Source organism: Canis aureus, chromosome 9, assembly GCF_053574225.1.
Source record: "Canis aureus isolate CA01 chromosome 9, VMU_Caureus_v.1.0, whole genome shotgun sequence".
NCBI lineage: Eukaryota > Metazoa > Chordata > Mammalia > Carnivora > Canidae > Canis > Canis aureus.
In genome coordinates this window covers 42,393,315-42,418,329 of record NC_135619.1, presented here as the reverse complement: position 1 = coordinate 42,418,329, position 25,015 = coordinate 42,393,315, and the positions used below count along the sequence as shown (strand labels likewise).

The 25,015-nt window shown below is 43.3% G+C and overlaps 1 protein-coding gene across 1 annotated transcript in view; it reads right to left on the bottom strand.

Annotated features, from left to right (window-relative positions):
* Positions 1 to 20,854: 20,854 nt before the first annotated feature.
* Positions 20,855 to 25,015, bottom strand: part of PPP1R36 (protein phosphatase 1 regulatory subunit 36) — a 71,415-nt gene continuing 67,254 nt past the window's right edge. Inside the window, exon 12 of the mRNA XM_077908416.1 lies at positions 20,855 to 21,321. Within this exon, the coding sequence (XP_077764542.1) occupies positions 21,141 to 21,321 (181 nt within the window). The 3' untranslated portion in view covers positions 20,855 to 21,140. The remainder of the gene's footprint in view (positions 21,322 to 25,015) is intronic.

Here is a 25,015-nt window from a genome sequence, read left to right as displayed (position 1 = left end):
AAAGAGGCCTGGGTCCTCGTCAAGCAGGTAGGGTTGTTTTAATTTATTTTGTACTTTTAATTTTTAGAAATGACGTATTGCTCTGGATATCATTGTGCTTCTTACTTTTAGTAACTATTGATGTTCCTCACATTAATATGGTTTTATTCTCACCACTTGTGCAACATTAGCTCCAACAAAGTTAAGGAACACTTGATTCCTTCCCAGGTCTGGCTTATGTTACAAGAGCCCTAAATGTAACTATAATTGACACTCTCCTCTACATCCCAGAGGGGTAGAACCAGATCTGATTAGACTGATTTCTCATTCCACATCTCTCTGCATACCACCTGTGCAAAGGCAATGGAAGTTGCCCACGTCACCTCACATATAGCCAGACACAGACACAAAAATGCACTCTGATCATGCTCAATGATACAGCAAGGATGAAACGACCATATTCAGAATGTAGGGAATCCATAGGACAAATGACCTGGTTTCTTCAACAAATAAATGTAATTAAAAGAAGGTGGGATGAAGAATGGCAAGAAAGAAATGAAAATGTATTAAGAGATACTTAAGAGACATATTAACCAAGTGCAGCGTGAGAACCTTATTTAGATCATCATTTGAAAAAGCCAATTGTAAAAACACATTTTCAAGATAATAAAATAATTTTTTCAAGATTTTATTTATTTATTTGTTTGTTTATTAATTAATTTATTTATTTGAGAGAGAGAGAAAGATAGGGAGAGAGCATGAGCAGGGAAGAGAGGGAGAAGCAGACTCCCCACTGAAGCAGGAAGTTTGATGAGAGGCTCAATCCCAGAACCTGGGGATCATGACCTGAGCTGAAGGTAGCCACTTCATCAACTGAGCTACCTAGGCACCCTGATAATAAAGGAATTTTAAACATAAATCAGGTATTAGATGAAATTGAGGTATTAACTTTTTAGATACAATGATTCTATTATTAATATAGCTTTAATAAGGCTCTTATTTTTAGATACTCATATTGAAGCATTTACAGATGAAATGATATGATGTCTAGGATTTGTTTCAAAATACTCCAGTGTGAAGGTTGGCAAATTTTTTCTGTAAAAAGTTCAATAGCAATATTTTAGACTTCCCAGGCCACATGATCTCAGCCACAACTACTCAGCCTTGCTGTGATGGGAAAACAAGTACAGATAATGCATGCATGAATAGGTGAGGCTGTGTTCCAATAAAACTTTATTTTCATAAACAGGAGACAAGTCAGATTTGGCCAAGGGTCACAGTTTGCCAATTTCAGCTGTACTGCAAAAAAAAAAAAAAAAAAAAGGAGAAGAGCAGACAAGTGAAAAAGATTGACAAATGTTGATACTGTTGAAGTCAGATGACAGGTACATAGTGGTTCATTACACTATTTCTTTTTTTGTGTATGTTTGGATATTTCCATAATAAAAAAAATGAAGTAGAGGTCTTTTGGCAAAGAAGAAAACTATTTGCCTTTGACCTCTCTCCTTATCTCCCCCACTTCCCTTACTTTTGCCTTTTTCTCAGATTTGTTTCACACACCCACTCACACACACATTTTCACTTCAATATATTTTTTAATCAAAACGAACTTCCTAGACAGCCCCATACTGCTGAGGAATGCGCAGAATCCTGATGGTGGGTTCTCATATTCTTTCCCAGAAGACTCACAGGCCCATTTCCTTTCAGTGCTTACACCCTTGGAAACTTTTCCTAAAATGGAGATTCCAGGCCTGAGGGCTGAAGCCTACCACCCTTTGGGAAGCATTGTTGTTTTCTTATTTCTCAGCAGGAAATAGGAATGTCCCAGGGAGGATTAGAACATTACCAGATAGCTCTGATGCAGGGGTGGGAACACTGACTTGAAGTTGGAATCCGGTCGGAACATCTGGGAGTTCAAAGAAAGAAATGTTCAGCTATTCATCAGGCTCCATAAATTCTCTTAAAAGTAGATGATTATGAAACAGAAGACAATGGGGCATGTTGTCAGAGGAAAGGAATTATATACATCTCACTTGAAACTGCCCTGAATGTGTAGGCTGAATATGTCCTTTCAAACCATGGGTCATAGATCCACTGAGGAAAGAATAGCCACTGACCCTTCTCTTCCAAGATCCTTCAGTGGATGACAGGGACATCTGCAAAAGCTGCCCCTAGCCAGCTTCTGCCTGCAGGATGGGGATGCTCTCCATCCACCCTCTATCAGCATCAGCCCCCAAGCCTCTGCCCCTATCTGGAAGGATTTCTCCCTTGACTTACCCAATTCCCACCCTCCATCTGTAAAAGGGAAGAGGTCTTTCCTGACAACTCTAGCTCCTGGTGGCCTCTCTATCTTATGAGCTTCCTGGGCACATTCTGGTGGTATCACCTGTTGCCATTTAGTTCCAAAGTGCACTACCTACTACCAAAGATAAGTAATGCTGGCTGCTGAAACAGATTAACCCCCAATTCTCAATGACTTAACACAAAAAGTTATGTTCATTCATGTCACTCAATACAAAGTGGGTGTTCCTGGCCAGCTAAGCATTCACACGATCATTTGTGATTCCGTAAGCTCTGTTTTACAGCTCCACCCTCTTAGAGATCTTTGGAATCCTTGTTATTTAATTGGCAGATGAGGAAAGAGAACATAGGCAAGGTACACTCACTTCTTTTGTACAATAGTGTGTCTGTGATTCAGCCATATTGTGCCTTGAAACAGTAGTTCATTCTCTTTTGCTGCTGTATAATATGCTATTACATGAATACACCACAATTTATCCACTCTACTGCTGATGGGCATTTGCACTGTTTTAAGTGTGGAATTATTATCAACAAATCTATGATGAGTGTATCTTTAGGTGCATTTATCAATATATTTCTGTTGGGTATGCACCTAGAGGCAGAAATGTTGGGTCGGAGACCATGCATACGTAAAATTTCAGTGGATGTTGCCAAATACTTTTCCAAAGTGGTTACGCAAAGGTATATGTCCACCAGTATTGCATGAGACTTTCAGTGGCTCCATTTCCCTGCAAACATTTGGCGTTGTCCTCTTTCTCATTTAGTCATTCTGGTGTGAGGGCAGTGGTATCCCCACATGGATTGATTGATTTTTCTCATCGTGGTTTTAATTTACATTTTTCTTTTTTTAAAGATTTTATTTATTTATTCATGAGAGACATACACACACACAGAGGCAGAGACACAGGCAGAGGGAGAAGCAGGCTCCACACAGGGAGCCTGATGTGGGACTCCATCCAGGGACTCCAGGATCACTCCCTGAGCCAAAGGCAGACTCAACCTCTGAGCCACCCAGGCATCCCTAATTTGCATTTTTCTAATGACTAATATTATTTGAGCAAGTTTTAATAGGCTCATTGGCCACTTCAGTGTTCTCTTTTGAGAATTTTTCATGCAAGTCTTTGGCCTACTTTTCTTTTCGGTAGTCTTTTTCTTATTCAGGATATGAATTTTTTGTCACTTTATGAATTGCAATTATATTCTCATACTCTGTGGCTTGCAGTTTTTGCTCCCTTTTTTTTTGTAAACAAAATTTTAAAATTTTAACGAGATATGGAATATTGATCTTTCCTTTTATGGGTAATACTTTTGTGTCCAGTTAAAGACATCTTTGCTTTTCCCAAGATCATGAAGATATTATTCTGTGGTCCCTTTGTTATCTTTTGGAAGCTTTATTTTTTACCTTTCACATTTAGGTCCATCAGTTAGCCGTAATTTACTTTTGTGTTTAGTATGATGTAGGAGTCAAGGTTTTCCCATTTGAATAGTTCAGAATTTGCTTATTAGTTTGTGGAGATTTTGCTTGGGATTGAATTGGATCTACAGATAACTTGGGGAGAGTTAATAGCTGCACAGATTTTTTTAAATCCATGAACATGGTATGTAACTCCTCTTCTTGTTTTTCTCCTTTCTTGAATTTCTTTTGGTAATGTTTTGTAGTTTACTGTACATAGGTCTTGTACATCTTTTGTTACATTTATTCTCAGGTGGTGTTTTTGGTATTATTGATAATAGAACTGTTTTTTTGACATTTCACATTCAAATTGTCTGTTGCTAGTATAAAGAAATACAACTGACTTTTAGGGCAGCCCAGGTGGCTCAGCAGTTTAGTGCTGCCTTCGGCCCAGGGCGTGATCCTGGAGACCCGGGATCGAGTCCCACGTTGGGCTCTCTGCATAGAGCCTGCTTCTCCCTCTGCCTGTGTCTCTGCCCGCCCTCCCATGTCTGTCATGAATAAATAAAATCTTAAAAAAAAAAAAGAAATACAACTGACTTTTGTATACTGACTATTCAGTGATATTGACTCATTGCTTATCTATTTTGGCCTTTCTCACTTGCAGTTTATTGGCCAAAAGCCAGTTATATGGCCACACCGAAGGGTAAGGCAGTGCCCGGGATGAAAAAGAAAGTAATTCTAGGGAACACAGTGGATTCCTCCATACATTACCTTGAGATTTTAACATTCTTGGATTTACCCTGTCACTTCACTATACCACAAAGAACTCTAAAGTTCTCCATCTTAAGACAGTGTTTAGCTAATTTATAACTTGAGGAGTCCTTCAGAATGCCCTAGTTGGAAAAAAGACTGCATTATAACTACACTCTGTTACTTGGATAATCACATGGCCCCAAGGTGATCATAAAACACATGCAAAATATCACCTTGAAATTGCCTAGTGGAATCCTGCTCTACAGTGGACATAAAGATCATCCAGACTGTGCTTATGTCTGTTAAACTATAGAGTTTTACATTGGCATAGAAATAAAGCACACGCCACATACCTCCTAATGAACTTGCAGACAATATGACCCACTCCACTCCTCATTTTTATTATAACTATGTGAGGCTGAAGTCACACATCAGCAAGTTGCTTTGTCTTTGAATGACCTGATTCAATATTTTCACTCTCATAATGTTGTAGTCTCATGTTTTGTTTAATTACTGTTACCTGACACAAATGATTTGCTTTCTCAATTAAGCTACTTTGCTTATAAAATGGCAATGGCTAAGCCCACAATTCAGTCACTGAACTCTGATGGCTGGGGCTGGACATGGCTGAGTCCTAACTGGTTGAATTTGAGGGGAGGGGAGTGTCTTGAATCTGTCCACAATGAATGTAAGACACAGTTAACTGCTTCTGTGGTGATCGGATATGCTCTTATTTTATATTTTACACAGAACATAATTTCATTTGTTCTTGAGTACACATCTGACAATGTTTAGGTTAAAGGATTCTGAAATTGGGATGCTCCAAAACACGATACCTCCCCCTAAATAGCAGTTGGGGACACGTGCACATTTCCACTGCATGTTTTGTACAGATTGTACTGCTGTGAACAAAGGAGAAACTTGAATATGAGCGGAGTTCTGTCCACTGTCACATATGCCAGGAGGATGTTTGATGAAGCCCATCAAAGTCAGGGGCTCAGGTACAATGCTACAAGGCTTTGAACTCCAAGGAGCAGTCACAAGCCCTGAGTTTCCCTTCCAGAGGAGTGTCATTTGACTCTGCTTTCCATTTCACCCCATGTCTAACACAGAGAAAGCATCTGTGGAAGAAAGAATGATTCAAGAGGTCATTTCCTAGCTCCACAGAACTTTGTTCTCACTTCTCTGCTTCCCTCTTTCTCTCCTCCTCTGCTCTTCCTTTCTCCCTCTCTCTCTCTCTCTTTCTCTCTCTCTCTTTCTCCTTAGCAGATGTTTGGCTAAGAGTTTCCTAACAGAAGCTCTCAGCAGCTCTCACAGCCCCCGCTCCACTCCTACCGCAGCCCCTGCATGCAAGGGCTTTTCCCTTAGACAGCCTTTAGCATTTTTTGTTTTGTTTCAATATATTCCTAAAGTTTTTTTCCCCCATATGCTGTTAAATCACATCCGAGAGTGCCTGGGGGGTTCAGTCTGTTAAGTATCTGCTTTCCGCTCAGGTCATGATCCTGAGGTCCTGGGATGGAGCCCCGCATCAGGCTCCCTGTTCATGGGGGAGTCTGCTTTTCCCTCTGCCCCTGCTCATGCTCTTGCTCTCTCTCAAGTAAATAAATAAAATATTTAAAAACACACAAATAAATCACATCTGAGCTTCAATCAACGGCTTAAATTAAAATTCAAAGGCCAGGGGATCCCTGGGTGGCTCAGCGGTTTGGCGCCTGCCTTTGGCCCAGGGCGTGATCCTGGAGTCCCAGGATCAAGTCCCACGTTGGGCAACTTGCATGGAGCCTGCTTCTCCCTCTGCCTGTGTCTCTGCCTCTCTCTCCGTGTCTCTCATGAATAAATAAATAAAATCTTAAAAAAAAAAAATTCAAAGGCCAGAAATAGGGGATAGAGGTGCCAAAGACAAAGTGGTTCTAAGGGCCCAAGAAAAAAATCCTTATAGCCTTTCTCCTCCGCTGTGTCAACTCTAGTTCTCCTGGACACACTCTGGTCAGAATTCTTGGTGTGTATGTGTGTTGGGTGTTTGTTTTGTTTTGTTTTTCAGGAGAACCAACACAGCGGAGCAGGTGCTGACACCCAGGGCCCTGGGAAAGTGGAGACGAGTCTTGACGGACAGGGTCAGCTGACATTCTCAAAAGGCCCAGCAGGTGGCAGTGTTTTCCACACCGGCGGAGCCCACCAGGGTCTGCCCTGAGAGCCTGGGAAAGGGACCTGAAGACAAATTTTGGGGGGCAGAAAGACCATTCCACCCGCCTGTGTCACACTTTTTTTTTTTTTTAAGATTTTATTTATTTATTCATGAGACAGAGAGAGAGAGGCAGAGACACAGGCAGGAGAAGCAGGCTCCATGCAGGAAGCCTGATGTGGGACTCGATCCCTGGTCTCCAGGATCACGCCCTGGGCTGAAGGCAGGCGCTAAACTGCTGAGCCACCCTGGCTTCCCCCCTTACTTTTTTTTTTTTTTTTTTAACAGTTTATGTTTGAAACATTTTGGTAAAAATAAGCAGGAGTAGGCTTTGGTGAAAACGGTAGAAGAGAACCTGCCTTCCGTTCTCATGTCACCAGCTGTCCTTGGCTGCCCAAGGCCCTCGCTGTGATGCTCCCCAGGGATCTGTCTTTCCAGAAACACCCCGTGGGGGTGTTTCCAACGATTTCCGATCCTCAACTTCACCCACCTGTCCCGCCAGGCCACCACCCGAGTGCCGCCCCACTTCTGTAATGACCTGCTCTGCGACCCGCCGAGCCAGCCCCGCATCCACCTCCTGGGAGAACCAAAGACACCTCCAAGGGGGGAGATTGTGAGGGAGACTGTCTGAGAAAAACCCTGGTGGCCAAGGAGGAACTAAAGGTGGGAGGCCTTTTGCTGTGAGGAAGACATTTCAGAGCTGATGGAGGTTTTTGCCAGGTTTGTGCTGCGTGTCCAGCTGGCAGCTACTGCAAGTTCAACAGCGAGAAGCATCTCCTCTCCCTCCCACAGCCTTCATATAAATATTTCCTTCTACCATCTGTCACACGGCTGAAGCCTCACTACTGAAAATATACTTCTTTTGATTTTGAGAATGGCCAGGTTTTCCTGAGCTTCCTACTGAAAATGTACACTTGGTGGGGGGAGGCATCAAACCACGGCGGAAGTGGGGACAGGCTGCTGCAGGGGAATTGGTGATCTGACAGGACACGTAAACATGTTAAGAAACTCTCTGGTGATTTCCCCAAGGATGATGTAAAACATTTTTACATGTACAAACTGTATGAATATAAAAGTTAATCAGAAAGCCAAACATTGGGGTGCCTGGCTGGCTCCGTTGGCAGGACAGGCGACTCTTGATCTTGGGGTCATGAGTTCGAGCCTCATGTTGGGAGTTAGCTTGGACTTAAAATTTAAAAATATATATTAAAAAAAAAAGAGGGCAGCCCGGGTGGCTCAGCAGTTCAGCGCCGCCTTCAGCCCAGGGCCTGATCCTGGAGACCCGGGATCCAGTCCCACATCGGGCTCCCTGCATGGAGCCTGCTTCTCCCTCTGCCTGTGTCTCTGCCTCTCTCTCTCTCTGTGTCTGCCATGAATAAATGGTAAATAAAATCTATAAATAAATAAATAAATAAATAAATAAATAAATAAATAAATAAATCAGAGAGACAGAGAAAGGTAAAATTTCTAGAAATTTTGTTTTTAAAACAGGCCACTATAACACTTGAGGGTTTTGGTTGGAGGGACGGGCCTGAGGCAGGCAGGAGGTGCTAGGAAATTTGGGGGGAAACCTTTAATAAGTCTAGCCTTTAGCTGTTATCAGCTAACTTTGATCAGGACTGTTAAATGCCCGCTGTGTGCCATGTGGTGCAACAGACGCTTTGTATACATCATTTTGTTTAGAGATGGATAGTTTTATAAACAGGAACCAGGGCTTCACAAAGTTCACTTGCCGAAGGTCCCCAAACTTATAGGCACTAGCCAGGAGTCAAACCAGAATGCAAGCCCAGATTCCAGAATTTCCTGCCCTTTTTACTTGACCGCACTTATAGTTATGCCAGAGTAAACCAACATCACAAATCATGGAGAGATGACAAGCTACTGGAAATCTCCAAATGTCCCCATGATATTTATTGAAGGTCTTTATCACAATAAGAGCACAGAATTCTCACACAGGTTTCCCTCACTTTTGAAAATCTGTTTTCTGTTACTTCACTTTTATAAAATACTGACATTAGTATCTGTTTTCGCTAACTGAAAGAAATCTGAAGATTATTTTTGCTTTTACAACAAAAAGCAAAAATAACAATCAGCATTTGTTTTGCAGTGAGACACCCCATCATGCTCAGCCTCTCAATCTCAAGCCACCACAGCTTTGAACTGTATCTGTGAGCATCTGGGCTTTATCCCAATTTAATTTGTGCATCCATTGGCAAGATGTGTCCTAAGGTGTCAGAAAAGCCTAGAAGAGGTTATTTTTTCTGTCTGGGAACACTCAGAACTTTTGCCATATAAACTCCTGGTTATTGCTTCTTCACTTTTGGCCATTTCTGGCCCGATGATACTGGGACTCCAGGATCATGCCCTGATCCCAAGGCAGATGCTTAACTGCTGAGCCACCCAGGTGTCCCGCAAGACACTATTCAAAAGGTAGATCTGGTTGGCCTCTGGGACACACGGTCACCACAGCTAAGCACTGATTCTACATCCTTTTAAATTACCAGGACAGGAACGCCTGGGTGGCTCAGTGGTTGAGTGTCTGCCACTGGCTCAGGTCATGATCCTAGGGTCATGGGTTGGAGTCTGGCATCAAGGTCCCCACAGGGAGCCTGCTTCTCCCTCTGCCTATGTCTCTGTCTCTTTCTGTGTGTCTCTCACGAAAAAATATCTTTTAAAATTCCCAGCACTCAGAACTTAGCATTCCTTGCCTTCCTCCATATCCAGTTCCCGCTGGCTCCCACCCCCATCACAATGTATATATATATATATATATATATATATATATATATATATATACACACACAGACTTTTGTGCCCACATGCTTCTCATGCTGATAGATACCCTAGCTATCCTGTAGCTCCAGAAAGCATAGGGGACAACAAGCATTAACCCATCCGTCTTCAAGTGATGACAAAGGGAATGTTGTGTGCCCCACAGAGGCAGCTTGTTTTGCTCTCAGGCCTTGGTGATCAGGGCCAGCCCATGGCATGGTTCCCATGTAATGGGGATGATACTTCTGAATATATATTAAACTGGTGTGTTTTCTTTCCGATTAAATCATGGTGCTCTGTGGTTCTCCACCCATTTAATCAACAGGTTTCCATGCTTCAGGGAAAAGGAGATGCCAAAGAGAACAACCCGGTCATTGCTCAGCTTTGGCTGCCAAATTCTTTTTTTTTTTTTTTTTTTTAATCCCTTACAAGACAACAGTAGTGAACAGCAGCCTCCGAAGTGGGCTGTGCCAAGACAACACACCGGTGCAAGAAAAAAATATTAGCACTTCTATTTTCATTTTTATCTTATCCTTTAAAATGCCTATTTGGGGTTACATGTTTTGTAAGGCACATAATACATTAGTACAGTATTAAAGATATAAAATTCTAAACATATATGATATACATATTCAAAAAAAAGTATTGCTGGGCAGTCCCGGTGGCCCAGCAGTTTAGCACTGTCTTCAGTCCAGGGCCTGATCCTGGAGACCCGGATCAAGTCCCACGTTGGTTTGTTTTTTAAAAGATTTTCTTTATTTATTCATGAGAGACACAGAGAGAGAGAGAGAGAGGCAGAGACACAGGCAGAGGGAGAAGCAGGCTCCATGCAGGGGGCCCGATGTGGGACTCGATCCTGGGTCTCCAGGATCATGTGCTGGGCTGAAGGTGGTGCTAAACCGCTGAGCCACCCAGGCTGCCCTGGCTCTTCAGTTTTAAAGAAAAAATGAAATCCAGCTTCAAAGTGCACATGTGAAGATCTAGGACATACGAGAAAAACACAAGGAACTAGGAAAAGCCTTGCTGTTCACCCATGTCCTAAATCACAGGGAAGGGCAGCCTGGTGTCTCAGCAGTTTAGTGTTGCCTTCAGCCTGGGGCCTGATCCTGGAGACCCGGAATCGAGTCCTGCGTCAGGCTCCCTGCATGGAGCCTGCTTCTCCCTCTGCCTGTGTCTCTGCCTCTCTCTCTCTCTCTCTCTCTCTGTCTGCCATGAATAAATAATAAATAAAATCTTAAAAAACAAAACAAAACAAAGTACTGCTTAGAGTTCTACATGTTGACTTTAACTACAAGCTGTAGGGAGACTGCCTTCCCTCCTTTACTTCAAATGCTGATTGTAGGGTCAGGTCATCACCTGTGCTTCTGATTGGAGGGTCCCAAGACCCCTCTTTGGATTCAATTAATTTGCTAGAGGAGTTTACAGAACTCAGGGAAACATTTTATTTATGGAAAACATGCATCGGGTGAGGTGTGAGCAAAAAGCACAGAGCTTCCGTGCCCTCTCTGAGCATGCCACTGTCCTTGAGTCTCACCAGCCCGAAAGCTCTCTGAACACCATGCTTTTGGGTTTTTACCGAGGCTTCATTACATAGGCAGGAAGGATTTAATCACTGACCATTGGCAGTTGACTCAATCTCTAGCTCCTCTCCATTCACCAGAGATGCGGGTGGGAAGGTTGCAGACTGAAATTTCCAGTCCTCTAATCACATGGTTGGCTCCGCAGGCAACCAGCCCCCATCCTTAGGTGTGGTCCGAAAGTTAACCTCATTAATACAATGGAGGACACATTTATTGCTCTCATTACTCGGGAAATTCCCAGAGTTTTAGGAGTTCTGTGCCAGAAATAGGACAAAGGCCAAATATATACTTCTTACTATAAATCACAGCACCACTGTATCATACCCCTAGTACTTCAGAATGTGGCCTTATTTGGAAATTGGATTATTGCCAATATAATTAGTTAAGATGAGGTCATAATGAATAGGATGAGCCCCTACTTCATTACTTATATCCTTATATAAATTAGGAAACTTGGGAGACAGAACTAACCCCACGACCTCTTGACCTTGGGTTCCAGCCTCCAGAACTGTGAGACAATCAATTTCTGCTCTTTCAGGCACCCAGTCTGTGTTAGCAAATTAATACACCATTTTTGCTAAAGGCATAAGATGCATGGGGAGAAATCTGAAAGACTAGATCTACTGTCGAGAGAGAGAGGTGCCTGGGTGGCTCAGTCGGTTGAACGTCTGACTCTTGGTTTCCATTCAGGTCATGATCTCAGGATCATGAGACAGAGCCCCTGCATCTGGCTCTGCACTCAATCTACAGTCGGCTTGGAACGCTCTCTCCCTCTCTCTCTGCCCCTCCTGCTCTCTCTCTCTCTCTCTCTCAAATAAATAAATAAACCTAAAAGGGGGGGGGGGTGCTAAGAGAGCCTGGAGAGATTATTCCAAACTAAAAGAAAATGAAATCTTTTGAATTCCCTTTCATAGGGAATTTCATAGACAAGTGGAAGTCTCTGCCCCCAAAGGAAACAGAGGCCATAGAGGAATTTAAGAATGATCACAAAGAAAAAAAAATAAAAAATAAAAAAAAAATAAAAAAAAAATAAAAAAAAAAAGAATGATCACAAAGAATGTTGTTTCTGCACATCTGACTGTACTGAATAAGATCGCATCCTGGCTCTACCCAATCTCTCAGACATTTTGGCCTCCTCTGTTCCTCTTTGTGCCACCAGAGCCTGGCCTTCTGGATATTTTACAGTTTCTAGGATAGTCACTTAGATATTATAGTCTTATACTAGATCCCAGCCTCCTCACTCCTTACTTTGGCCCAGCTAGCAGCTTCCCAAGTTGTTTGGGAACAATGGCAGGCTGGAGCTGTTTGTGCAAAATGGCTGTCATATTTTCAGGAATTTTAGGAGCCAGTTGTTAAATATAGTCATTATTAAAAACCAAGTGACAAAAACTTACAGTGAAATAAATTGTATATTTTTCAAAAGGGAGTAAATACAGGCATACCTCATTTGATTGAGCTTCACAGATATGCTACATCTTTTACCAGTTGCAGGTTTGTGGCAACCCTGCATTGAACAAGTCTGTCAGCACCATTTTTCCCAGCAGCATTTGTTCACTTCATGCCTCTGTGTCACATTTTAGTAATTCTTGCAATATTTCAAACTTTTTCATTATTACTATATTTGTTATGGTGACTTGTAATCAGTAGAATTCACTGGAAGCTCAGATGAGGATGAGCACTTTTTAGCAATAAAGTCTTTTTAGTATTTTTAATATTTTATTTATGTGACAGAGAAAGAGAGAGCAAGCACAAGGAAGGGGAGTGGGGGAGGGAGAAGCAGGTTCCCCCTTGAGTAGGAAGTCTGATGTGGGGCTCAATCCCAGGACCCCAGGATCCTGACCTGAACTGAAGGCAGACAATTAACTGAGCCACCCAGGTGCCCCAGCAATAAAGCCTTTTTATTTTTTTTTAAAGATTTATTTATTTATTCATTCAGAGAGAGCGAGAGAGAGGCAGAGACACAGGCAGAGGGAGAAGCAGGCTCCATGCAGAGAGCCCGATGTGGGACTCGATTCCGGGTCTCCAGGATCACACCCCGGGCTGCAGGCGGCGCTAAACCACTGCGCCACCGGGGCTGCCCAATAAAGCCTTTTTAAATTAAGGTATGTATGGGGCACCTGGGTGGCTCAGTGGTTGAGCATCTGCCTTTGGCTCAAGTCGTGATCTCGGGGTCCTGGGATCAAGTCCTGTATCTGGCTCCCCACAGGGAGCCTGCTTCTCCCTCTGCCTATGTCTCTGTGTCTCTCATGAATGAATGAGTGAATAAATAAATCTTAAAAATAAATTAAGGTATGTATGTACCTTGTTTTTTTTTCCACACACAATGCTGTTACATACTTACTAGACTATAGCATAGTGTAACTCTTACATGCTCTGAAAACCAAAAAAATCATTTGACTCACTGTCTTGCAATACTCATTTTATTTCCGTGGTCTGAAACCAAACCTGCAGTATCTCCAAGGTATACCTGTGCTCAGAAATCATCATTTCCTAATTATTTCACTCTGGTTTACTGTTATCTGTGCTTTTGAGGTTATTTATATATATTTCCTTTGTGTGGTGGAAATACTTTATAATGAATTGCTGCTGTGCATCTCTTGCCAGGTCCATGTTCAGTGAAATCATGCTGATAGCTTGATATCAACTATGATGGGAGTATTTACATCATGCAAACTGGCAAGTGCTACATTATCAGCACCACCAGCCCCTTCCAAGAGAGCCAGTTGTTAGGTTTTTACCAGCATGCTATTGCAGAGATGCTCACATGGGCCTCTTTGTTCTCAGAAAGTAGTAGATAAACTGAAAAAAGCTTGAGAAACAACTATTTTCAGGTGTGCTCTGATCTGATTGGGATTTAAACCATCAAGGAGCAATGAAAATGAATCCAGTCTTCCACAGTTCCACAGAGGGAGATAGATACCCATTGATTCCCAGATTTGGGGTGGACACTAACAAAGTAGCTACTCACCTCAGTCCTTTTGCTCTCTTTTCCACTGGGTGGCTTGTGAATATTCACAATGCTGAACAGGGAACCTCTCAGCGGGCTTCTACCCACCCATCCCTATAGCTATAAAATACCCTGCATCTAGTCCTGCTTCCCCGCAAGAGAATGAGGGAACGCAGATGGGCCCTGACCTCTAGGACTGAACCACAGCACTCTGCAATCCACTCTGTAAACACTCCCCTTCCACTGGCCCACATGGTATTTTTACTACTAGCAGAGCTGAGTCTTTGGGAAGGCAGCTCTCTTTACAGAGTAACAGGTATAAAAATAGCAGGTGACTCCACTTCAGTGATAGGTGCCAAGCAGTGTTTCTGGGACCACAGCCGTGATAGCTGGGCCTGGTGGGGCTGAACTGGGCTTGTAACCAAATCTCCTACTTACCACCGATGACAGTGTGGCCTTGGGCAAGCAATGATCTTTCTAAGCCTCCCATCTCCTCATCTGTAAAGCAGGAAAAGAGATTGTCGAAAGTTGATAGAGCAAGAGAAAGAGATTTAAGTATATATTTTTCAAAGTTACAATGCTAACCAATGTCCCATGTTGTGGGACACAGAGACACAGAGACATAGGGAGAGGCTCCCTGCTCACAGGGAGCCTGCTTCTCCCTCTCCCTCTGCCTTTCCCTCTGCTCCTTTTCTCTCTCCCTAGCTCGCTCTCTGAAATAAATAATTTTTTTTCAAATAAATAAAATTTTTAAAAAAATAAATAAATTGGAGGTGGGTATCCTGGAAGTGGTGATGTCATCTAAATCCTTGCTATGACAGCAGAAACAATAGAAGTCGAGCATGTTTTGTAGAGAGAAGAGGTAGCTCTGAGAAGCAGTAAAAACAGAACGTATAAATTAGTTACCGTTAGGGTCTGGGATTCAAGGTGGTGAGAGAAAAGCTGCTGCTTTTCATTGCTGGATTTTCCAATTTTTTTTTTTACTTCTTAATCCTGGTGATGCATCACCTTGATTCAGTTTTGGTTTTGGTTTTTTAATTTTTTATTTATCTACTTGACCGCACAAGCAGGGGGAAAAGTAGGGGCAGAGGGAGAAGCAGGCTCCTCACTGATCAGGGAACCAGATGTGGGGCTCAGTCCCAGGATCCCGAGATCATGACCTGAGCTGAAGGCAGACACTTGACCAACTGAGCCATCCAGATACCCCGACCTTGATTCAGTTTTTAAAGAAGAAAAACTGTGCATTATATTAGCTAGATTTGTAACCTCTTGAAAAGTAGGTTGATTTCATTTGTTCTTTTCCCTGGAGTTGAGTTTACATGCTTTGCTATGGGAACATTGGAAATAGTTTATTTTTACAGTTCCTAGGCTTTGTAAGTTTCTGTAGCTCCTTTAAGCCTGTGTTGTATGTCTCTTGATTTATAATATGTTGGCAAATCATTCCAAATAAAGCCTTGTTTTCTTGCAGAAATATGTAAAGAAATAGCACCAGATGATTCAGAGTTTGCAATGAATGTTTTCATCTCCCGAGTACTAAGCTGGGTGACAAGCAGTGGTGGAGGCCTGAATCAGCCTTCTGCTTGGTCTCTGCAGCACCGTCCCCCTACCCGCACCCCACACTACCCCCAGCTCCAGGCCAAATAGGAAATCTTGAACTCACTAACCCCAAGTACACAGGCCTATAAGGGGTGTTTGGATAGGTTTTAGGAGACCCCCCCGGAACCCCCCCCCCAATCACATTTGCAACCATGTGTTTTTCTGGGTAGAGCGTCCAGACACTTTTCAGATTTTCAGCCTCTAAAACCCTAGAACTGAAAAGGTTTAGCTGTATGGAGGCTAAAGTGTTTTTTTTTCACCTCTAAATAGTAAAGATTGTGATTCTCTTCCCCTTCCTATGTTTGTTTTTTTTAATTTATTTATTCATGAGAGACACACAGAGAAAGGTGGAGAAATAGGCACAGTGAGAAAGTAGTGTGGAACTCGATCCCAGGACCCTGGGATCACAACCAGATCCAAAGGCAGATGCTCAACCACTGAGCCACCCAGGCGTTCTCCTTCTTATGTTTGTAACGCAGAGTAGTGGCAAGAGCTCCAACTCTGGACCAGACTGCCTGGGTTTGAAGCCTGCCTCCACAATTTTTCAGCTGTGTGGCTTCAGGCAAATTACATAATCTCTCTGTGCCTCTGTTTTCTCAATTTAACGAAAAATGGGGCAAATAATAGCACCTTTCTCACTGGCTTGTTGTGAAGGTTAAACAAGCTAGTAGAGGTAGAGTGCTTAGAACAGACCCTTGCACCAAGGCAGCGTTAGGAGGGTACCTCCTTCCTGCCGACTGGCAAGTCACAAGTGGTCACCCCAACTGAACTGTGTGGGTTATCTTCTGTGTGCTTGGGGTTAGAGCTGAAGCACATCCTGGTGATCCTGCCTTAGAAGGCCCTAAATGCATAGATGACACCACAGAAATTCCTCGGAAATTTGAAATTGTAATGTGAAATGCACATTCCTGTTGATGTGGGTTGTGTGCTGAGGGGAGGGGGGCAGAGGTCAGGGCAATTTCTGTATGAAGCACCCCCTCCACGGCCTGCTGGGGCCTCTCATCCGCTGGGCTGGAGGGGCTGTGTACCGTCCGGGCCATCAGCCCACCGGACCCACCCTCTTCTGAGTCCACCTGGCCAACATGCCCTCATCCCGAAAGTCCCCTTGTGGGTCCCTCCTGTGAGAAGCCGTTTGTGGGCGCGTCCTCCTCGCGGGCGGGGTGCACTGCGGAGCTTCACGCTCTGGCTCCCGAATTCCCGTAACAACCCCTATTGCAAACAGAAGTGGTTATCATCCCCCCCTTAGGGGTCAAACAATTTAGGCCGGGAGAAACTTGTAAAACCATCTCTGGGAGGCCGGGACCTTCAACCATCCACCTCTGCTGACTTCCTCATTCCACCTAGTTCCAGCAGCACAATTGTTTTTTTCCATTAATTTGTTTCAAATCTCCTGTGAACCTTCTGGAGACAGAGATCATACCCAATTCATGCCTGTACCTCAAACATCAATCACTGTGTGGTGCATATAGTAGGTATTCAATAAACAGATGGATGGATCTCAAATTGGGGCTCTGCAAAATTTCCACCCCAGCTGTCCCCAGATGACAATCTTCAAAAAGGGCTTCCAGCCTTGATCTGGTGATTTTTAGACACTTAGTTAATTCAACAAACAAGTATATGTTTAGTGTCTACTATACAGCAAGCGGGGCGGGGCCGGGGAGGGGGGATACAGCAGTAAACAAAACAGAACCTCCTGCCCCGGGGGTGCTTATATCCCCGCCCCCCGGCCTCACAGATGCTTTGTGGGGACCCCCTCCTGGCAGTACCGTCCTGATGCCTCTTGCTAGGAACATTGTGGTGAACAGTACAGACGTGCCCTCTTAGAGTTAGTTCCAACCCTGACGAATAAACACATGGGTATCAAAAAAAAATTACTCCCTCACTCAAACCAACATACTCCCAGCTCCCAGGCTGGCTAACAGCCCCAGGGCCCCCACCTCCGGTACAGCAGCCCTCCTGCCCTCCTCCTCAGGGTTCACCCCCCAACACCCCTTGTAGTGACAGGGGAAGGGCCTGGGCAGGTCCAGGACACCAAGGTCTTGCCTGGGCTGCTGTGAGCACCGGGATCAAGAAGACAAAGTGCTGCCAGGAGTGCAGGCTCAGCCAGGTGCTGAGGCAAGAGCTGGCTCCGGGTTGGCAGCCACTGCGACACCAGAGGTCACTGGCAGGGACACGCTTCAGAGGCTCTCCTACCGACCAGGGACTCAAGGTTGCAGAGCTCACCACACAAGTCCTTCCTGATATTTTCCTTTCATGAGCAGGTTTTTGACTTTAAGATCCCTTGAAGCTGTGAGAGGGAGGCCAGGTATATAGTCTCTGACCTCAAGGGAAATCTTGTTAGATTAGGAAGGCTCAATGCCTCTGGAGGGTGGGTCAGATCAACTCCGGATTCTTTCCTTCCAGCTGCCCCTCTGGCCACCCTCAGAGACAAACAGAGCTGTTTGGCCATCTGACCTTCAGGGTTCTGCAACAGCCCTAATAGCTCTCCCACACTCCTCCCTCCCCGCCCCAGCCCTTAGTGGTGTGTCCCCAGGTCTAACACCCTCTCCCACACACCCCTGAAGCCTCTGCAACTAGCTGTTTTTACTTCGGTGACTGTATAGGCACATGCTGGGTTACTTGGGTGGACATGGGGATGCTGGAATTTAGAGGCTTCTTCATCTTCAAGGGTCAGATCATCTCTTGATTTAGGGGTAGGCCTGCAGCCTAAGAGGATTCTCTTATTCTGTTAAACCATTTGAAGGAAGTCTGGAAGGAAGTCTAAGTAAAGGGGGGGTTGTCACAGCACAGGTGCCTGGAAGTGCTGGTTCACCCCCTTATGCAGCATGCAGCACCTTTATTTTCTTCCCTCCCTTTCCACTGAAATAATTCTTCCTTGATTTTTAAGATTCAGTTTATTTAAAAAAAATTTTTTTTTAAGATTTTATTTATTTATTAATGACACAGAGAGAAAGGCAGAGAGACACAGGCAGAGGGAGAAGCAGGCACCCTGCAGGGATCCCAGGACCCTGGGATCATGACCTGAGCCAAAGGCAGACGCTTAACCACTGAACCACCCAGGTGCCCCTATGATTCAGTTTAAATATTCTCTTCTAAGTCACCTTCCCAGAACTGTCTAGTCCACAGTGACCTTCAGTTGCTCTGAGCATGTAGAGCTGTTGCTATATATGCAACACATTCAATCACAGCTTGCCCCTGTGTCCTCTCCTGGCTCGAGAACTGGACCTGCTCATTTTTGGCCACCTGGGTCTGCGTGGGGAGCACGCTCGAGTGCATAGTCTCCATGGTGAACTCCCTGAGGGCAGAGGGCATGCCGCTACCTCTGGGAACCTCCTTTGCCCTCTGGCTTCCTGCCAGGGTGTGTAGGTGCATACCTCCCTGCTGATTGATGGCGGATTAAAGATGGAAACTTGCTGTATCATTTGATTTCACTTTTGATAAGACAGGGAGGTAGCTGGCACTTTGGGAAGGTGCCCATACCTCGTCTATCCTTTGCCTCGTGTGCTGTTTCAGCAAAAACCAAGGCTGAATAGAAATCCAAAGGAGTGGAAATTACAGGGAACCCTGTGCTTTTCTAGGCCTGTGTTCCAAAGTGATGATAAAACATCCAAGTACACTTCCATTCCTAGCTCAGAAACCACAACAGATGGAAGCAAGTGTGGGCGGTAATTAGAGGCCAAGGTGAGGGAAAAGAGTCATCCATCAGGCCCTGCAAAACCTCATCAAAGGAAATCAGTGCAGAGAATAAAGTCTCCTTGGGTTTGTTTTGGAAGAAAGGATGGGGGATTATGTCCTGATTCCTACAAGTACAAGAGACCTGGCACTGGCTTGGACCATCCAAATATCAAACCCAGTAATTACGTGTTGTGGGCAGGGCCAGCCTGGTTTCCCAGTGCTACATCCACTTCCTGTGGTGGGTGGCAAGTCTACAAGGCACAGTGATGCCAAGTTTTCTCAGCTCTTTCCTCAGTGTGGCAAAGTTAGAATAAGGCCAAAGAGCATGGTCTAGAAACCAGAGAGAGCCACCGTGAAGATCGTTTGAGCAGACGGGCCAGATTTCAGCCAGAACAGCTAGTTCTTTATGAACAGAAGCTAAGCCATGGAACATATTCTGGTGGTGGAACCAGCCTGGGAGAAAATGGATCTCCTGGGTGAAGAGGCACCAAAGGTAAGAAGAGAGGCAGGAAGCACCTTCTCTGACCTGGGCCAGCCAACAGTTTGACCAACTTCATAATCTTTCCCAAGAACTGCACAGAAGCATCCAGGGATTTCTGACCCTGTGAGAAGTTTAGAGTCATGGTGTCCACTCTCTCCCTTAGCCCTGACATTAGCACCCTCCCTTAGGGGAGATGGCTACTTTCCCTTCACGCCACCAAATCAACTAAATAAAAATGACCTAATCTAGAAAAAGTAGTACGTTCACATACAGGAGCTATGGGAGTGGGGTGTACCCAGGAGGAAGAAGCTGTGGTTCTCACAATTTTGGAGGGGAGAGAGGCTCAAAGGAGGGAAATGGCCATTGGGGATGACAGCTCTGGGAGTATCCCTCCTCAAAGGAGTCGGTTCCAGGGTTTGCACCCCATGGAGTAACACTCCAGGGTCTCTGCCCCTTTATGCCCACTTGACTGGGTGGCACAGGCCTTGGGGTGAGGACCACCTACAGAGCCCCTTTCAAGTCAAAGTCTCCAAAGGACCAATCCAGAAGTTTCATTAATTCCACCTCCCCGAGGATGGTGGAATAGAGCCATAGTGAGAACTCAATGATCTCAGTGGGAACTTTGTGCAAAATCTGCTTACCTCACATAAATCCTCTAAGTTTTTAGGAGACACCCATACTGAGATGTGTTGCTCAGCATTATAGGAGCTACTTTCTCACATGGTATGGCTGGTATGCAGTTCACGACTTGGTAAAGATAGCTCGTGAGCTGAAGAACACATGCCTGCTGTCTCTTTTTTAGTTCTCTACAGACATGTGTCACCAAAAAGTCTTTGAATTTTTTTCCTAGCTGTACTGAGATATAATTGATTGAATATCTTTAAAGATGTAAAAAAAAATAATTTAAATAATAGTCTCAACAATTATTTTTAGATTGTATTTGCTAACAGTTATATGAATATTTGTTCATAGGACAAAATCTAGGTGAAACCCAGAAAATTATTAAAATAATCTTTTAATCTCTTGTAATTGCACAAATTAGAGTTAACCACCACTACGTTTCTAGAAATATGCTTCCGGTATTCTTTATCTGCCCCCCTTTTTCTTTTTAAAATTGAGATCCTATGGTGTTATATCTGGCATACACACACACACACACACACAGATACATAATATCTTTTATTTAGTCATATTGCAAATACCGACAATGAATATTTCTTCACACATTCCTAGAGCCACTACTAACAATCAAGATACAGAATATTTCCATTACCCCAAAAAGTTCTCTGGGTCATTTTTCCATTAGTGATCTCAGTCCACAGCTCTAGGAGACTCCCAATCAACTGTCACCATAGATTAGATTTGTTCTTCTAGTGTTCATATAAATTAAATCATACCTATGTATTCTTTTATGTTGACTTCTTTCATTCAGCCTAGTGTTTTCGAGTTTCGCCCACATTGTTGCAGGTATAAGCAGTTCATTCCTCTTGATTACAGAGTAGTATTCCATTGTATGGAGTGGAACATAAAACACCACAGTTTACCCATTCACCTGCTGGTAGACATTTGGATTGTTTCCAATTTGGGGCTACTGTGAATAGAGCTGCTATGTACATGTCTTCCTGTGGACATATGTCTTCATTTCCCTTGAATAAATATCTAGGAATAAAGTTATTAGATCAGAAAGTAGGTATATGTTTAAATGTATTTATTTTATTTTTAAAAATAATTTTTTAAAGATTTTATTTATTTATTTAAAAAGATTTTATTTATTTATTCATGAGAGACACAGAGAGAGGCAGAGACATAGGCAGAGGAAGAAGCAGGCTCCCTGCAGAGAGCCTGATGTGGGACTCGATCCTAGGACCCCAGGATCATGACCTGAGCCACTTAGGTGCCCCTAAAAGATTTTATTTATTTGTTTGGGAGTGAGAGAAAGCACAGAGGGAAAAAAGCAGACTTACCATCGAGCAGGGAGCCCAACGCAGGGCTGGATCTCAGGACATCGGGATAATGAGCCCAAGGCAGAAGCTTAACTGACTGAGCCACCCAGGCACTACCAAATTTATGTATTTTAAATTTATATATTAAATTTATATTTTAAAAAGTAACTTTTTCAAAGTATTGGTACTGTCTTATAGTTCCACAGTAGTGTATGATTGTTCTGGTTCTTCCACACACTCATGAATACTTTGTATAGTCAGTCTTTTTTATTTTAGCCATTCGATTGTGTCATTACATATACTATTTTTTAAATTTAACATTCTATTGTGAGCATTACCCATAATATTAAATATTCTTTGTAAATGTCACCCTGTGGTTGTATTGTATATCACTGTATGGGTGAATCATACTTCAGATAAGTGATTCCCTATTGATGAACTGTTAGGTTGTAGTGTTCTCCGTAAATAATGCTGACATCTTTGTCAGAGTAAGGGGTGATTTCCTCAGAATAAATTACCTAAGTAATTCTTTCTTATGGTAGAAAAATTAGAAAAGTACAAATAAGCAAAAGGAACAAAGCTGTCTATAATTTTACTACTTTGAGATGGCTAAACCACATCTCAAAATAAGGTCAACTTTTAAAAAAGTTATCTTCATTCCAAGAAATTAAAAAGAATCATAGTGGAGAAAAAAACCTTTTTTAAAGACTCTTGTTACCTATTAGCAAGAGCTCATTTCTGACATTTTGGCAAGGAGAAGAAATTCTACTATTTTAGTCTGTCCAATGGGCAGCTTTGGGTGCTTCCAATGGAAGGGGTCCAAACCTTGAAAATAACCCCCTACAGATCTCAGGGTAGACTCTAGAGATGCTATCTCTAAAAATCTCAAATGGAGGGGTGTCTGTGTAAGTCAGTCGGTTGAGCGTCTGATTTTTTATTTCAGCTCAGGTCATGATCTGAAGATCATGGGATTGAGCTCTGCATAGGACTCTGCACTCAGTCCAGACTCTGCTTGAGATTCTCTCTCCCTATCCTTCTGCCCGTCTCACTCATACTCTCACTTTCTCCCTAAAATAAATAATAATTTAAAAGAAAATAAAAAATAAAAATTTCAAATGGAGCCCTAATCCTCTACAGAAAAGACTGAATATACAAAACTAGGAAGCAAAACAACAGGCTCTTTCTTTCAGCCACCCTCATGCCCTTCTGCCAAATATATGTATTCTACAAAGCATTCTCATAGAATCCTCCCATTTCTGGGCTTTGGAAAGAATGCACTGCTAGACACACCCTCTCTGGATCCAGGAAGGAACTTTCTAAAAGCTGGGTGGTATGTGTTAAAAGCAAAGAGAAGCTCTGAGTTGGACTGTGAGAACAGGTCTTGACAGGCCAATGTCTCAAAGCCCCAGGCTGGTGAGCACCTGAGGAAAACACACAGGTAGAAATCACCACTCTCAAGATGGTAAAGAAAGGAAGAGAAAAACAACTTTTTTTTTTTTCATCTATAGGTCATAGTTAAAGGACCATATGCTCAGGCAACTCCTAAGCAGACAATTCAAGAAGCAACACTTAGCAATTGTGTGCCAAAGTTGCCTTGGCACTTATGTGCCAGACACTGGATTGGGTGCTTTATGTGCATTAGCCCTAATAGTTAATACTCACAGTGAACCCATGAGGTTAACCCAATGAGTATTATTACCCCAATTTTGTGGACAAGGAAATAGAGGCTCAGAGAGGTGAAGTAACTTGCTTGAGACCACACAGCTCACATGTGTGACCTGAGGCTCTCTGACCAGACCCATATTACATGGGCCCACATAGTCCAGTCATTCCCAGTCTTCTCCCTCTCCCTGACACCAAGCAGCTCTCAGAACGGTGCCTGGTAATACTACCACGGCTCTGTTCATTATAGTCACACCTGCATCTACAGTTGGTCACACTGGTACTTTGGAAAGTATATATGCCAGGAGGTAAGAAAGAGGAGTGATTCTCCTGGGGCACCTTGGCAAGGAGACAGCATTGTGTAGAGCAAAGTGTACTGGCCTGGGGATTAGCAGGGTTGAGTCCTAGTGTGAGATCTGCCATCAATAGCCTAACAACCATGGGTAAGTATCTGACCTCTCTGGGTCTCTGTTGGTTCCTCTGTATGAGCACTGACACGCCTCCAGCATCCTTTTTCCCATTTGCTTCTCAGGCCTCCCTCAGGGCTCCCCATGGAGACTAAGACTGTGTACTTCAGTATGAGGCCTCTGGAGCCACTCAGCTACTCAAGCCAACAGGCTGGACAGAATCCCAGCTCTGTCACTTGCTGGTTGTGGGACCTTAAGAATTTATTAACACGCTGTGCCTCAGTCTCTCCGCTGCAGAACGGACCTACCTCATGGGGTTGCTGTAAGGTTTAAAGAGATAATGCCTGAGACAGAGTAAGCAGTTTGGGCATGTTATGATTACTATTAGTGACATGTAATCTACATATTATCCCCATATCTCAGTTGGTTTTTCTTCTTGTCTAAACCCTATTCGTCAGCTCCTCTGATGAAGGAGTGAACTTCACACAGTCCTCTGGTTCTCTTCAGAAGGTTGCAACAGGGCAGGACACATGCTTGGTGCTGTCATTTAAAGGTGTTTAAACTCAGTGCCAGTAAGACTGCTGACTCTTGCTTTTTGGGGAGAGGGCATTGGTCACTGCACAATGATTGTATCATGAGCAAGATGCTCCCTTAGAAAGAAACAACACTAGTCTGGTGTCTGGAGTCAAATTCCATTGGGGAATGTGTTCATTTGTGATCTGAAATCAGGGCAGAGCCAGGAATACAAAAAGAGGGGAAGGCATTCTATAGACATTACCCATCTGCTTCTCATTTTAAAGACTGATGAGATCATGGTGTCCTCGCTCCTGTATTTTAATAAAATTGTCCCAATGGCACATTGCCTTAAAACCTGCAGGCAAATCATACTAATTCAGACAAGGTGGACTTTGTGAAATGTCAGCACTTTAGACTATTTCATTCAATTCAAAATATTTTCTAATTTCCCTTGTGATTTCTTCTTTGACCCATGGAATATGTAAAAGTGTGTTGGTTCTAGATATTAAAGGATTTTCCAGATATCTTTCTTTTATTGACTTTTAATTTAATTCCATTGTGGTTAGAAAACATACTTTGATTTCAATTCTTTTAAATTTGCTAAGGTTTGTTTTATGGTCCAGGGTATAGTGGGGCACAATTTGTGTGTACTTGAGAAGACTGGGTATCTACTGTCAGGTGGAATGTCCTATAAATGTTAATTAGGTCACGTTGGTTAATAGTGCTGTTCAGGTCTTCTCTCTCCTTAGTCTTCTACCATCTGCTTTATCTACTTGCTCCATCTTGTTACTGAGAGAAGAGTGTTGAAATCTCTAACTACAATTA